The 17,048-nt window shown below is 37.0% G+C and overlaps 1 protein-coding gene across 1 annotated transcript in view; it reads right to left on the reverse strand.

Annotated features, from left to right (window-relative positions):
* Positions 1-17,048, reverse strand: part of LOC115219673 (coiled-coil domain-containing protein 148-like) — a 68,195-nt gene that overhangs the window by 36,548 nt on the left and 14,599 nt on the right. Inside the window, exons 2-4 of the mRNA XM_029789850.2 lie at positions 9,280-9,467; positions 1,240-1,435; positions 152-299 (exon numbers count right to left, since the gene is read on the reverse strand). Coding sequence (XP_029645710.2) covers positions 152-299; positions 1,240-1,435; positions 9,280-9,467 — 532 coding nt within the window. The remainder of the gene's footprint in view (positions 1-151; positions 300-1,239; positions 1,436-9,279; positions 9,468-17,048) is intronic.

Genomic DNA, 17,048 nt, shown 5'->3' on the forward strand with positions numbered 1-17,048 from the left:
TATGTATGTATGTATGCATGTATGTATGCTTGTATGTATGTATGTGTATATGTATGTATGTATGTATGTATGTATGTATGTTTGTATGTTTGTATGTATGTATGTATGACAGAAACAACAAAAATAGCAACAAATCTGTGACGATATTAACCAATTCTTTTCTGGATATTTGTGGCATTTGTTTCATGAGTCGGTCAAAGACCAGCCATGACTTTTGCGGATTATCGGAACTATACTGCTCCAGGATTGATACGAACTCTCGATGATCATCTTCACTCCAGCCGCCGTATTCGCCATGCCTACAACGAAAAAATACACGTAAAGAATCTGAGCCAAAAAGGAATAAGGAAGTGTACCTAAGGATTGAAGAAATTGGAGTTCTGTAGCGTATTCCGATAGCAAATTCATCACATGACGATGTTTTAGCTTTCATGTGCCAGCATCGATTATACATACATATATACATACATACATACATGCATACATACATATATATATGTGTGTGTGTGTGTGTGTATACATATATATGTGTGTGTGTATGCGTATGCATGCATTTATGTATGTAGATGTTTGTGTTTGTAAATAGTGTGTTCCTACCACTTATTGTGTCACGTTAAGGAAAGTCAAAGCAAGAAAGATTTGGTGGTGGTGTAGAAGGAGAGATATCTGTGTCTACATACGTATGTACATATATATACACACACATATGTATATATATATATATATATTCAATATACATATATGTATATTTATGTGTGTATATATATCACACACACGCATATATACATTTATATATACATATATATATATATATATACAATTTTAAAATACGATAAAATCTTTACAAGAAATTATCAAGTAGTTAGCGTGAAAAACCTCATAAGGGAAAAGTTTTCCTTTTAAATATATATATATTTATATTTAGGGCATTACTATACATAAATGCCTCACGCTAGGAGGGACTCTTAAAGTCAAAACTACCATAATAAACACATTGTACCAAACGCGAGGGAATGTGTGGCCATGTGGCAATCCCCAGTTAGGGACCCAATACTGCGTCCACACAAATTATAGCCGCACCTGGGGACGGTTAGATTGATCTGGCAAGCGCACAGCCTCTGGTGCAATGTGGCACTGACCACTCGAAAACCCCTCGCGTTCGGTACAATGTGTTTATTATGGTAGTTTTGACTTTAAGAGTTCATGCAATACGCTCGAATTTCGTCTCCTTTTCCTTACCTTAAAATGTCCCTGTTACTGTCTTTCAGACTCTGGAACTTGTCGTTGTATTTTTCATCTATGACTAAGAATTCCTTCAAAACACGACTCTTCAGATCTTCATCCGGGCACTCCAAATCTATGGCTTCCCAAGGAATCCCTTGTACAGGTTTCTGAATGCAATCTGAATTTGTTAAAGACACTATGACTTCTCGACCTGAAAATATAGACAGAAGAACCGAACAAAAGAACATAAATGCCTCTTGAGTTCATTTTGATTTCAAAATCAACTATAATAGAACGCTATGCAAATAGTAGCTTGCACCTAAGTGGTAAACACAAGGTGAGGGATAGAGAGAGGTGATAAAGCGACAGAGATGAGAAAGGACCTGAAAATAAGTTGGTTTATAGCGACAGTAGCTTGGTAGGTGGAAGTGTGGCTAGACTACAACGGTAACAGCTTACAAAGAGGCTTACAGAGGCTTAATCTCAAGTCATGGATCACAAAGAACTAAATAGAAAATTCCATGTTGTTAGAACGAAATTTTTCTCTTCGGCTTTTCATCTCTCCGATAAGATAAATAAGTACCAGGTTTGTAAGTATCATGTTGTCTTCTTCTTCTTCTTCTTCTTCTTCCAACCAGGACTCATGCCATTAGCCACAAAGAATAATCTCTAATTCGAGCCTACTCTAAGCTACTAAGAATGCATGTGGCAACTTGAAGATCCACCCACCACACGCGATAGACTGACGGTTGCACGGGCACAAAAGCTACGTTGTTATCCTTATTCCGTAAACGGTGGCTTTTAACGGGTGGAGAGCTGAACCATCCTGGGGTACAGCGGATTCGCAATCTAGACTAGGGTCTGAAAGTTTACCACACCATAGTGGGTTACACCATGGTTCCTCTGCTTTGTGGCAGAAGTAGGAAGAAGGATTGAGAGAAAGTTGTGGTGAAAGAGTATAGCGGGGTTCACCCCCCCCACCCCTACGCCGGAGCCTTGTGGAGCTTAAGTGCTTTTGCTCAATAAACACTCACAATGCCCGGTCTGGGAATCGAAACAGCGTTCTTACGACCACGAGTCCGTTGCCCTAACCACTGGGCCATTGCGCCTCCACTCGTGTTGTTGTTGATGATGATGTCTATATAATCATGAACCAGGTATAAATACACATTTTAACTTTCTTACTCTCGACCCAGTGAAATATCCAAGATGTGGCTGTTGGAAGAACTGAGAGTTATGCATGCATCTTGGTTGATATACTGAAGCAACATGAAATGAAATGCTTTGCTGAAGAAAATACGCGCCGCTCGATCAAGGAACTGAACCCGCGATCTTGCAGTCAGGAGTCGAACACACTAACCACTATGTCATGTGTAACTAATACAAACACGTATCTAATATGTTCGAAGTTAGAGATGGAACATGAATATAAGCTGTACAAGTTATAACAATAACCCTAGTAGAGCAACAGATGACCTATGATCCAATCAGTTCCAGCCATGACCATCCTGTGTGATATCTTTCAAAATAATGTCTCCCGCTCTGTACTATAAACAATGTGTCCTATTTTTCAAGATGGTAAGAATGTTATTTAAGGAAGATTTTGACTGCTATTTTTAGCAGGTCCGGCTACTGCATAGGAGGCTACTTCATTTCCTCGATGATGGAGTTGTTGTTGTTGTCATTGTAGTCGTTGTTGATGTTGTTGCTGTTGCCATCGTTATTATTGTCTTGTTTTTCCTATTTAGTCTTAGCTTAGCCCTAATCAAATATCAAACGGCCTATGCCCATAAACAATTCAATCGTGACCATTACGTCTTAGGCTATCATACATTAATACAGTCTCTTGCCACACACACATAGTATTCAAAAACCTAATAAAAGGTATCAGTAAACGGATTTCGATCTTATCTTCAAATAAAGATATTTACAACGCAGCGGCTCGCGCTTATAATGAGGCGCTAGTGGCCAACGGTTTGAAGGACCATATAGTATATACACCATGATTGAGAAACCATAAAAGAAAACGCCGCCGCAAAACCTTATGGTTCACTCCCCACTTTTCCCTAAACGTCCGGACATGCGTAAGATTTTTCTTAGGTTAGTTGATAAACATTACACGCGATCACACAAATATAGAAAGATCTTTAACAGACATAATTTAAGAATCTCTTTCAGTTCTGCACCCGATTTTAAGAAAAAAATACTTAGCACTCCTAAACCACGGACAGAGGCAGGTTGTTCATGCAGGATTAGAAATGAATGCCCAGTAGACGGTCGATGTAACACCAAGGTTACAGTGCACCAAGCACAGGTAGCCTCAAAAAGAAGCAGCACAAATATAAGTAACATCAATGCAAACACAGGGATATACTAAAATTTATGCCAGATTTTGTGAATCCAAATTTCAAATTTGCCTGAACAACCAGAGATCTTTCAGGGTCCCATACGTATGGTGCCTAAAGGACGATCATATGCCTTTTCACATCAGGTGGAAATTACTGGAAACTTGTGAACCTTATCGCAATGGAACAAGACTATGTAAATTGCGTATGGCATATAATCCTCTTGAACTCACTTGAGCCAGGAGGCTACCTGAATTCCAGGACGGAAACCGTGGGGAGTTGTCCACGTTCTCGGAAATTTTTATTTCAAAATTAGAAAACCTAGCTATCAAGTGAAGGAAGACAACTCGCCCGGCCATAATTTCTTAAGAGGAATATTTCTTGAACTATCACCAGCGTTCTTGTGTTTAAAAAAAAGCATTCTTTGCAGAGAACAGTTATCGTTTAGAGAAACGGAAGAGATATCGAGTTCACGCTATGTATGAAACCAATGTTTCTTTCTAAACTGTTACTTTACACACAAACACATACACACACACACACACACACACACACACACACACACACACACCACACACACACACACACACACATACACACACACACACACACACATACATATATATATACTTATTTTTTAAAACTTGGTACTTATTCTATTGGTCTCTCTTTCCGAACCGCTAATTTACGGAGATGTAAACACACCAGCATCGGTTGTCAAGCGGTGGGGGAGGGGAAAAGCATCGACACAAAGACCCTGTCACACGCACACACATACACACACACACAGATATATATGTATATATACACACATATGTATATACATACATACACTTAAACACACACACATACATACACACATATATAAACACACATATACACACATATACACACACATATATACACACATATATAGACACACACATACTGTACTGTATATTTTAAAAATATTTTTTTAATTTGCATATATTTATTTTAATCATAAATTGAAAACAACACCACGGAGAAATCGACATGGTTTAAATAATAAACCGCGATATGTGAACTGCGATAAGTGAATCGCAATATGGCGAGGGATTACTGTATATACATATATATATTTATATATATATATATATAATATATATATATATATATATATATATATATATATTATATATTGACTACATTATCTAATATGCCGTTTCCTTAAACAAGACAGAGCTGTGTGATTTTGAGGGGGATTTGAGTGTTATTTCTCTTGTATAATAGGTAATTTAGAATATATTTGGCGATTTAATCGATATCTTCTGAAACTGGGTGACATGTTATTAATGTAGGTAATCGATACTTTCTATTAGTGTAGATAATCAATAGCTTCTATTAATCCAGGTAATCAATACGTTCGATATAGCAAAATATCAATTCCTTAATTTTACACAATCGATGTTAGATGTTAACCCCTTTTTTTTCTTTTTTTTTGTTTCAAATGAACAAAATTAAGACAGGCACAAGTATGACTGTGATGTTAAGAAGCTCGCTTTGCAACCATGGGGTTTTCGGTTCAGTGCCACTGCGTGACACTTCCGGCGACTGCTTTGTATTATGTCCGCGGGTTGACCAATGCCTTGCGAGTGCATTTGATACAGGAGGAAACTGTGAGGAATCTATTGCATGTACAGATATGTGTGTGTTTTAGTGTCTGCGTACCTCAACCACCGCCGACAACAACAACAACGACGCCTGACTGCATTTTTTTAATATGTCCCCGTAGCTTAGAAGTGGGAGCAATATTCCATTCTAGGTCTCGCCTGGGCTTTCAATCTCCTCTAAAACATGGCATTCTATGTTTTTGAAAGAAAAACATACATAGCATAAAGTAGTTCAATATACAGGGTGGCTACAAAGCTACTCCCCATGGGAGATATCAAGTATGCTTTATTAGCAACGAAGTAGGCAATCCGTTACAAATGCTCAAAGTGTTGGCCACGGAGCTCAAAACAAGTGGTCATACGGAATTTGAAATTGCGATGAACCCTCTCGAATAGCTTTTCATTGCCGTTGACTTGTTCACACGCTTCAATAATTCTTTGAAGATGTCCTTGGTCACGAACCTTCTCAGAATACACAAGGGATTTTATGCAGCCCCAGAAGAAAATGTCCATGGGAGTTAAATCTGGCGACCGTGGTGCCCATTCAATTGGCCCGCGACTCCCGAGCCATCTCCCTGGAAAATGTTTATTCAGAAAATCACGAACCCGTAATGCATAATGGGGTGGAGCCCCATCCTGCTGAAACCAGACAGGATTTCCCCTTCCAAGTGAAAGCACATGGGGGATCATCTTATTTCTTTATTGCCCACAAGGTGCTAAACATAGAGGGGACAAACAAGGACAGACAAACGGATTAAATCGATTACATCGACCCCAGTGCGTAACTGGTACTTAATTTATCGACCCCGAAAGGATGAAAGGCAAAGTCAACCTAGGCGGAATTTGAACTCAGAAGGTAGCGGCAGACGAAATACCTATTTCTTTACTTCCCACAAGGTGCTAAACATAGAGGGGACAAACAAGGACAGACAAACGGATTAAATCGATTACATCGACCCCAGTGCGTAACTGGTACTTAATTTATCGACCCCGAAAGGATGAAAGGCAAAGTCAACCTAGGCGGAATTTGAACTCAGAAGGTAGCGGCAGACGAAATACCTATTTCTTTACTACCCACAAGGGGCTAAACACAGAGAGGACAAACAAGGACAGACAAACGGATTAAGTCGATTATATCGACCCCAGTGCGTAACTAGTACTTATTTAATCGAAAGAAAGATGAGAAGAAGAAGGAGAAGAAGAAGAAGAAGTAGAAGAAGAAGAAGGAGAGAGAGGAGGAGGAGGAGGAAGGGGAGAGTAAGAAGAAGAAGAAAGGGGAGGAGAAGAAGAAGAAAGAGGGGAATGGGGAGGAGGAGAAGAAGAAGAAGAAGAAGAAGAAGAAAGAGGAGAAGAAGTAGAAGAAGAAGAAGAAAGAGGAGAAGAAGTAGAAAAAGAAGAAGAAGGAGAAGAAGAAGACGAAGAAAGAGGAGAAGAAGAAAACGAAGAAAGAGGAGAAGAAGTAGAAAAAGAAGAAGAAGGAGAAGAAGAAGACGAAGAAAGAGGAGAAGAAGAAGACGAAGAAAGAGGAGAAGAAGAATTAGAAGATGAAGATGAAGGTGAAGAAGAAGAAGAAGAAGAAGAAGAAGAAGAAGAAGAAGAACAACAACAACAACAACATACTAACCAACATAAGTTAAAACACTGCTTTTATCTCTAATAGAGATTTTCTTAACGAACTTGTTTGTTAATTTGCAAAGCCAGGGACTGTGTGACACTGTTTTTCTATATATTGCAAGCTAGGGTGAATTACTGCTATGTCTAGCAGACAAGTATCCATCACTAAGATGATTATATAAGATCGAAATCACTTGATTTCATGGTCTCTGAGCTAGGTAGTTCCCTCGCCGCTTGTATCGAGCGAAGCGCACTGAATAACCACGTGTAGGAGGATTCCTCTTGGGGTTAATATAGCAGTATCGACTGTTCTTATAGAACACCCACGCTTAGGTCGCGATAAACATCACCTCTTATATATTTATAAGGCCAACAGGTTTTGGGATCTGACGATACGCCATAAAGCTAAACCCTTTATGGACGGGAAACCTAAGGTAATCCCATAGACCGGCCTTTCTTATTTTTAATATGTGTGTGTGTGTGTGTGTGTGTGTGTGTGTGTGTATCGGTGTGTATAAACATTTACGACACTAACTGTAATTACTTACATTATTTACATTTGACGGATATCTTGTGCCTAAATTATTTAAAATATTTTGTGTATTGTAGAAGTATATGAAATTTATTGCACATAAATTTCAACAAACCTTATATGAACCCCCAAGGGCCATGTAGACCCCGGTTGAGAACCTATGCCATAACGAAATCGATAAACGAAGTCCTGTGCTTTCACCACAATATCCTGTTTGGGGAGCTTCTCTGAGACAAAAATATTTCACTTAGTACTGCTCTATATTTGTATACACATTATAAATACATACACACACTAGTATTTTAACCCAAGGTTGTTTCAAGTGTGTATACTCTCTTTTACTCTCTCTTTTACTTGTTTCAGTCATTTGACTGCGGCCATGCTGGAGCACCGCCTTTAGTCGATCAAATCGACCCCGGAACTTATTCTTTGTAAGCCCAGTACTTATTCTATCGGTCTCTTTTGCCGAACCGCTAAGTGGCGGGGACGTAGACACACCAGCATCGGTTGTCAAGCAATGCTAGGGGGACAAACACAGACACACAAACACACACACACACACATATATATATATATATACATATACATATATACGACAGGCTTCTTTCAGTTTCCGTCTACCAAATCCACTCACAAGGCATTGGTCGGCCCGGGGCTATAGCAGAAGACACTTGCCCAAGATGCCACGCAGTGGGACTGAACCCGCAACCATGTGGTTGGTTAGCAAGCTACTTACCACACAGCCACTCCTGCGTATATGTGTATATTTTATTTCATTTTTAACAGCTTTCGCAGAAATCAGTAAATGTTTTCTTTATCGATTCTCATAGCAGAACATGCATTTTCCGGCTTTGCACTGAACATTTGCGGTAGTCATTACTTGCAGAAACCAAATGCCTTGCTTGAAACCACCACTATTTTGAATGAAACTCTGTGCCTTCACCAGTTTCTCAAACAACTACTGCTCTTCTACATTTGTTCCATATCATAAATTTGCATACAAATCGGTATTTTAATGTAAAACTGTTTTAAGCGCGTATATTTAATACTGGAATTGGAACTGGAAGCACTCCGTCGGTTACGACGACGAGGGTTCCGGTTGATCCGATCAACGGAACAGCCTGCTCGTGAAATTAACGTGTAAGTGGCTGAGCACTCCACAGACACGTGTACCCTTAACGTAGTTCTCGGGGGATATTCAGCGTGACACAGAGAGTGACAAGGCCGGCCCTTTTGAAATACAGGTACAACAGAAACAGGAAGTAAGAGTGAGAGAAAGTTGTGGTGAAAGAGTACAGCAGGGATCACCACCATCCCCTGCTGGAGCCTCGTGGAGCTTTTAGGTGTTCTCGCTCAATAGACACACACAACGCCCGGTCTGGGAATCGAAACCGCGATCCTATGACCGCGAGTCCGCTGCTCTAACCACTGGGCCATTGCGCCTCCACAAATACTAGATGCAATGTTTAATACAAGATGCAATGTTATTACCAGTTCAAACTGGTCTAGGAATATCCATTCTATTTGATTACACCGAGAAATTTCCTCCATGGCGAAACACACAGTTCGAACGTACCTCAAGCATACCTACGCTCCCAATCCGTAATTTAATTCTAGACCCCCTAGCTTTTGCATACATCAGTAACTGTTTCCTTCACTGATATCTATACTGGAAGAAATTATCCTCGGCCTTACTCAGAATGTCTAGGGTATTCGTGACTGAGAAGACGGAATTATCTCGAAACACCGACTCTGTTTCTTTTGTTCTTTATTTTTTTTTATCAAACATGTCTGTTTAAAAAGCTTTCCTTAGACAACATATCACAACTGTTACCGTTCCCCATTATAATTGTGCGTGCATGCGGATATTTTAATCTCAATCTGTTTCAAATGCGTATATTAATTTAAAGAAATATAAAAACACACTTCTTACAGATATCATTAATTTCGTCTTCAAGACTTCTTTGTTCCATGGCAAGCTTGTACAGAATCGCTTGTTGCTGCTCTTTCACTGATGAAATAACGTCTCCAATTTCCCTGGCGTTCTTCTGCACTGACCTCGTTTTCGTTTTGTTAATGGGGCCAGTTACATTTTCGCACAACCAAACCTTCAGGTCTTCACTTCAAGGAAGAAGAGAAAGAATACAACAATGAATAAATGAACGAGGTAAACTGAATTAAAATAGCAAATATATATATATATATTATATATAATATTATATCATATTATATTATATGTATGTATTATGTACGATTTTATGTGAATATATTGTTTGTTCATTCTCGAGTCATGCCTGACTCATAAGGGTCGGTTTCCCGGTTTCCTTGGCGTATAGGTTCCCCACCTGGACGGGACGCCGGTCCATCGCAGGTGAGTTGCAAGATGCAGGAGGAAAGAGTGAGAGAAAGTTGTGGTGAAAGAGTCAGCAGAAGTTCGCCATTACCTTCTGCCGGGGCCGCACGGAGCTTAGGTGTTTCGCTCATAAACACACACATCACTCGGTATGAGATTCGAACCCGCGATCCCTCGACCGCGAGTCCGCTGCTCTAACCACATGAGAATATATATATATATATATATCCACATAAACACACACATACATACACACACACACACAATTGCTGGCTTTGTGCCTATAGTAAAAAGGATTATTCTTCTTCTTGTGTTAATATGTAAGGATGTAATCGATGTATTTCCTTTAAATTCTAGATTTTTCTCTGAGTTTTCTAATGAAGGCAAAGCAATGTTTGTAAACAAGGAAGTTTGGAAAATTTGAACGGCTTCCTACTTGTATAGAGAAAAGATTTAACTTTTAGTCATTTATTTTATATTTAAAGAAAAAATTGTTCATATTTGCCTGTCCACCTATTCGTCTGTTCGTCCATCTTACGTTATTTCAATGCTTTCATAAGACAAGACATTCTTGTAGAATTCGAAGAAATATTCTATGCTGGCGTCATTACTATCATGATTTTTCACGACAAACAATTAAAGGAAGATAATATCTTTGATATTTTTTTCTTTGTTCTATATTTCGTTAGAAAATTTCGATCCAGTTTCATTATGACGTCATAATTTGCCGATTTCCTTTATAAATATGTGGTCGATGATTTTCAAGTATTTTTATTTGGCGAAACAATAAAAAAAAATGTGTATTTATCTGAAATTATTCATTGAATTCACAGCTACAACGGAAGGAATAAAAGGCTTGTATTTTATCTTTGGTCAAAGTTTATTTTTTTCCTCGTACACCACCGAACAAAGAAATGACTGTGAACATTTCTCTTTCAAATACAATAGAGCGTACAATGAAAGAAAAATGATAAAGACAGCGAAATGTGAAGACGTATGAGAAAAGTCATGAAAATATACCACATTTGTTAAAAACTACAACCAGCATAACATGTTTCCGACAATTCAATGTAGTTGCTTTACCCTCTTGAAACTACATACTTTTGTGATGGACAATGTATATTACAAAGTGGAGGCGCAATGGCCCAGTGGTTAGGGCAGCGGACTCGCGGTCGTAGGATCGCGGTTTCGATTCCCAGACCGGGCATTGTGAGTGTTTATTGAGCGAAAACACCTAAAGCTCGACGAGGCTCCGGCAGGGGATGGTGGTGATCCCTGCTGTACTCTTTCACCACAACTTTCTCTCACTCTTACTTCCTGTTTCTGTTGTACCTGTATTTCAAAGAGCCGGCCTTGTCACTCTCTGTGTCACGCTGACTATCCCCCGAGAACTACGTTAAGGGTACACGTGTCTGTGAAGTGCTCAGCCACTTACACGTTAATTTCACGAGCAGGCTGTTCCGTTGATCGGATCAACCGGAACCCTCGTCGTCGTAACCGACGGAGTGCTTCAAAAAAAAATATTACAAAAACTTTCAGTAAGTAAAGCAATTAATTCTGCTGTTTATAAGATGATTATTTTCTAAGATATTCGTTGATATACAATTTTGAAATTTCTTTAATGAAAAATTCCTTATCGAAAATAAAAAATAATTCACTTAAACTTATCATTAACCACTTTGTTTATGTATGAAGGAGTTTGGACTCAGGTATTTCACAGGAGTGATATGTTAATTTAGACAATTATTATTATTATTAAAAATACTTTCCTTTGACACTAATCATCTGCCACAAATATTACTGACATACATACACGTATTCACAAATGTTAGAACATTTATATGGTTGCTCGACCTGCTAGAAACAGCAGGCAAGTAGCCTCCAAATCAAGCAGGAAGACATATCATACAAATGAAGATAGAGCCACAACACGATATATATATATATATATATATATATATATATATATATATATACCACAAATACGATGAGATATATATATATATATATATATATATATATACCATAAATACGATGATATATATATATACCATAAATACGATGATATATATATATATATATGTGTGTGTGTGTGTGTGTGTGTGTGTGTGTGTGTGTATGTATATGTATATGTACATATCAGGACAATGCGCGATCCCACACTGCAAAGATCACATCACAGAAGATCGAAGAGCTTGGTTGGGAAAGAAATTCTTCATCCACCTTATTCTCCCGACCTTGCTCCTTCAGACTACCGTTTGTTTCGTACTTTACAAAATCAATTGGGGGACATAACTTTCGCAAACCAGGAGGAGGTCGAAACTGACATTTCAGAGTTCTTCGCTTTGAAACCAAAAGAGCTTTACATTAATGGGATTAAAAAGCTTGTAAATAAATGGAAGGAAGTCATAGATAATCATGGAAAGTACATTGGCAGATTAAATTTGAATTAAATATAACATTTGCTCGCTTGTTTTCTTTATTCAAAATTCGGACAGAACTTATGGGATGACCTGATATATATATATATATATAATATTAATTAGAGACAAAACCACTATTATGCAAATCAAACAAAGAAAGACTTAATCCAATACATAAAAAATTTTATATAAATTAAATAAAATTAAGATATCTTAATTTTATTTAATTTATATAAAAATTTTTATGTATTGGATTAAGTCTTTCTTTGTTGGATTTGCATAATAGTGGTTTTGTCTCTAATTAATATTATATTATATTTTACTATAAAATTGGATTCAACCCTAAATCTGATTTTTCCCTGTAAATTTGGATTTATTCCCTAATATTTATTATTATTATTATTATATACATATATATATATATTATATATATATATATGTGTGTGTGTGTGTGTGTGTGTGTGTGTGTGTGTCTATACATGCATACTTCATATGTGTGTGTGTGCGCGTGTGTGTATAATAAATTAATTAAAGAATATATTAACGTCTTAAAGAGATGATTACATCAAAGAAAACACTCGTTGTTTACCGAATATTTTTGGAAAATAAAATTTCCCCTAAATCAATAGGTATATATTATGCATATAATCCATATTCAACATGTAATCTTTTAATATATATCTTTTTTTCCTTGTTAATATTTTGCTCATATTTTATAAATGCAAATTTAAAGCAGAAATTTTTAATTTATGTAATGAGCACAAATGGAAGCATCTGTAGGAAGTAAAACTTATCAATTTATTAATAAATAATTAACTTTCAACTTTATGGATTTTATATACATATATATATATATATATATATATATATATATAATATATTATATTATTTATGTATGTATTTATACAAGCATATATGGGTTATATATATATATATATATTATATATATATATATGTGTGTGTGCAGGCATATCTTGAAAAATCTGAAACCGGTCCCGGTCCCACATTATCCCTTTCTAGTTGTTTCATCTTTCAGATGTTCTCCCTGGAGGTAAGACAATTTTTTTCAAGTGTGTTGCACTCACGCATTTTTGCTAGTACATACGCGGTGAAGCTATACATCAGCGTCGTATTATTACGTTCGCTATTTTCCAGTAAATATCGGTACTTCGCTGTGCCATATATTTACTTCTATATATATATATATATATATATATATATAATATGAAAGGGTATCCAGTAGTAACGGGAAACGTTCTCTGGGGACAAACCCATTGTAGTTCAGGGTTCCCCCATTTGATGCGACCCTTAGACACCAGTCTACCGATCGGCGTTGTCAAGTGATGCCGTACTACTACATAGTGTTTCTTTGTTTTGCACTGCTTCTCCCCTGTTCGTCGATTTTTCAAATGGCTGAAACGAAGGAACAGCATGCTTCCGTGAAACTTTGTTTTCTGCTGGGGGAAAGCGGCGGCCGAAACAGCTGTCATGCTTCAAACAGCTTACAAGGACGCTTCCATGAGCAAATCACAAGTTTACGAGAGGTTTTCATACTTTAGGAATGGTCACTTGTCGCTTGAGTACAAACCTCGTTCAGAGTGACCGTCGACCTCCTTAAAATCACGAAAATTCATGAGGCCCGTTGCCGAACAATTGAATAAACTTGTTGATATGGCTGGTGTGTCCTGGAGCTCATGCCAACGAATTTTGAGCGAGGAATTGCGAATGAAAAGAGTTGCTGCAAAATATGTGCCTCGCTTGCTCACAGAAGATCAAAAGCAGTCACGACTGAATGCAAGTCGTGAACTGCAAGAACAGTTGGAAGTTGATCCGGACCTTTTTTCGAAGGTCATCACTGGTGACGAAAGCTGGTGCTACGGAATTTTCAGATGTGGGAAAAGGTGAAGAAAAAGACCACGGAAACGTTAAATGGCATCACTTCACAAGAGTTCCAGCATTGCTTCGAATAGGAGAAAACGCGTCTGGACCGATGCATTGCTTCAAATGGAGACTACTTTGAAGGAGATAACAGTGTAAACATGTAAAACTATATATATATATAGTTATTTACATCGTTCTTTATTTGAAGAACGATGTCAATAACTGTTTAATAAAATTTGGACGAGCAAATCTCCGTTCTTTTGATCTTCATTAATTTCATTGTTTTCTCTACAGAAACTATGCAGTCCTTATAAGGGCACTCGGATATACCAAGTGCGGATTGTCGAATATAGCAAATTTTAACTAACTTGAGTTTCACCAACTCTCACTGTGGCCACCCGGCGATGACGACCCTCGATACCAATATATATATATATATATATATATATATATATATATTCAAAATAAGCAACAAGAATATTTTCGGTAATTTGGTACGATCGTTTCACGCTACATCATTTTATTAAACATTGTAAGTATTACAACAGTTTTAAAATGTTGAGCAATCATCAGCCATTTATAGAGGTTTTCCATTAATACATATTTTCATATTAATTGATAACATTATAGAGAGGGTAGATATATATAGACAGAGATGTCTATATTAATGTTATCAATTAATATGAAAATATGTATTAATGGAAAACATCTATAAATGGCTGATGATTGTTCAACATTTTAAAACTGTTGTAATACTTACAATATTTAATAAAATGATGTAGCGTGAAACAATCGTACCAAATTACCGAAGATATTCTTGTTGCTTAATTTGATTATAACCACCACATGGATTTATATGGATAACACCATAAAAATTCTGGTGCATCTAACTTAAGTACCATATTCATTTGTATATATATATATATATATATATATATATAATATTATATATATATATATATATATATATATATATATATATATATAATTAAGAAACAGAACCTCCATAAAGTAATTCAATTAATAATGAAAGATGTTATCTATAATAAAATATAAATTTGAATATATTATTATTAATATTGTACTAAAAAGTTCTATACAAAATAATACATTAAAAAATACACATTAAAATGACGACGTACGTTTCATGACAATGTATTCAAATCAACAATATCAAAATCGATAATCTCAAAAATTAATATTTCTTCGATACAACGGTACATAACCACTCTTCAGGTCTCAATAACACAATATATATATATATACATATATATATATATATATTTGTATATTTGTCCAGAATCACGCCAGACACGGAGGAGGCGGGAAAATAGTAATTCAGTGAAGAAGTGGTGAGAATAATAGCCCTGACTGAGATGGAGTGAGAGAAAGTAATAGCAATGAGAAAAAGGAAGGAGTGATAGATGAATAAGGAAGTAGGGGGGAAAAATCAGAGTTTCAACTCTGTGTGAGTATATGTGTGTATGTGTGTGCGCGTTCAAGAGAAGTATGTGAATGTTTGCATGTGTGTGATTATTATGTACCTTATTTGGTACCTTATTTCTATATAAAATGATACAATTAGCCGTCATCATTGATGGCACGCGGTCAACTAGTGCATATATGAATATATATATATATATACATATATGTACACATGTGTGTACGTGTAGGTGTGTGTATAAACAGTTTGATGGCATTTGTTTCTGTAATGCCGATATGAATCAAGTCATGAATACAATACTTAATCACAAGATATATGTGTATATATATAATATATAATATATATATATATATATATATATATATATATATATATATATATATGTACAGTTATATACACAAAACATCTATGCAGTTCCCTAGACGCTTGTATACATATATATGTATGTGCGTGTGTTTTGTCTATTTTTGTCTATTTTTGTGTGCATGCGGGTGTCTGTATGTACCCCTGTATATGTATGTATTTGTGATCGATACATTTTAATCTCGTAACCGGTATTGATTTGGAGGCGTTACAGAACAATACCAAACTGTCGTAGAATGTTTAAGTTTGCCTCATTAATCAACCCCGCCATAATGTTTTCTAAAGGTCAAGAGTGGTTACGGGGGGTAAACCTAACGATCGAGAATTTCTACATGAAGGTAGTCAATACAACGGCTCTCTACGCGCTGATCTGCGTGCTTTTCCACGGACATAGTTGTTCAAGACACTTATGACTCATTTCTAACTGCCTGCTGAATGTGGGTAAGATACCTTCTGGCACAGCCGTTTTGGCGCCGCCTATGTGGCGTCGCTGATTCGGCGCTGATGTATTTGACATTAGACTTTTTTATGTTTCTCTCCTCTCTCAACCCCTCCCTTTTCTCTCTCACTTTTCTTTCTCTCTGTCTGTCTATCTGTCTGTCTTCTCTATTTCTCTCTCGCTCTCTCTCTCTCTGTTTATGTGTACGAACATATTTCTCGTTATATGTATAAAGTGAAAAAAAGAGTTTACGCCAATCGTATTCAATTGATACAATGTAATGTCTCTTTTACTCTCTCTCTCTCTCTCTCTCTCTCACCTTCTCTCACTCTTTCAACTTGTATGTGTATATTTCTACGCGAATGTGTGAGTGTGTATAGGTTTGTATGTGTGTATGTCTGCATGTGTTTTTGCCATCAGTACCAAAATGTACTGTCGCCAAAATAGGCTGAATGTCCTGTCAGCCGTGTTAAATCACCCGCGTTTAAACGGCTGCGTCCAATCGACTAACTCCATGGCGAGTGCGCTGTTTATTTCTGCCAACGTTGACTACACCAATACAAAGCCGGTATTTTAAAAGGGCGATGGAGAATTATGTGTACTGGAGATATAGAGACTCGGCAGAAGAATGGGACGTGACATTCGGATGTGGCGTGGCAGTCGAGCGTGTTGTCGCGGCAGATACAGCATATATCTATACCTGTCTTTCAGTTTCTATTTACCAAATCCGCTTACAAGGCTTTGGTCGGGCCGAGGCTAAAGTAGAAGACACTTGCCCACGTAGCGGGACTGAACTCGG

The sequence above is a fragment of the Octopus sinensis genome, linkage group LG15, assembly GCF_006345805.1.
Source record: "Octopus sinensis linkage group LG15, ASM634580v1, whole genome shotgun sequence".
NCBI lineage: Eukaryota > Metazoa > Mollusca > Cephalopoda > Octopoda > Octopodidae > Octopus > Octopus sinensis.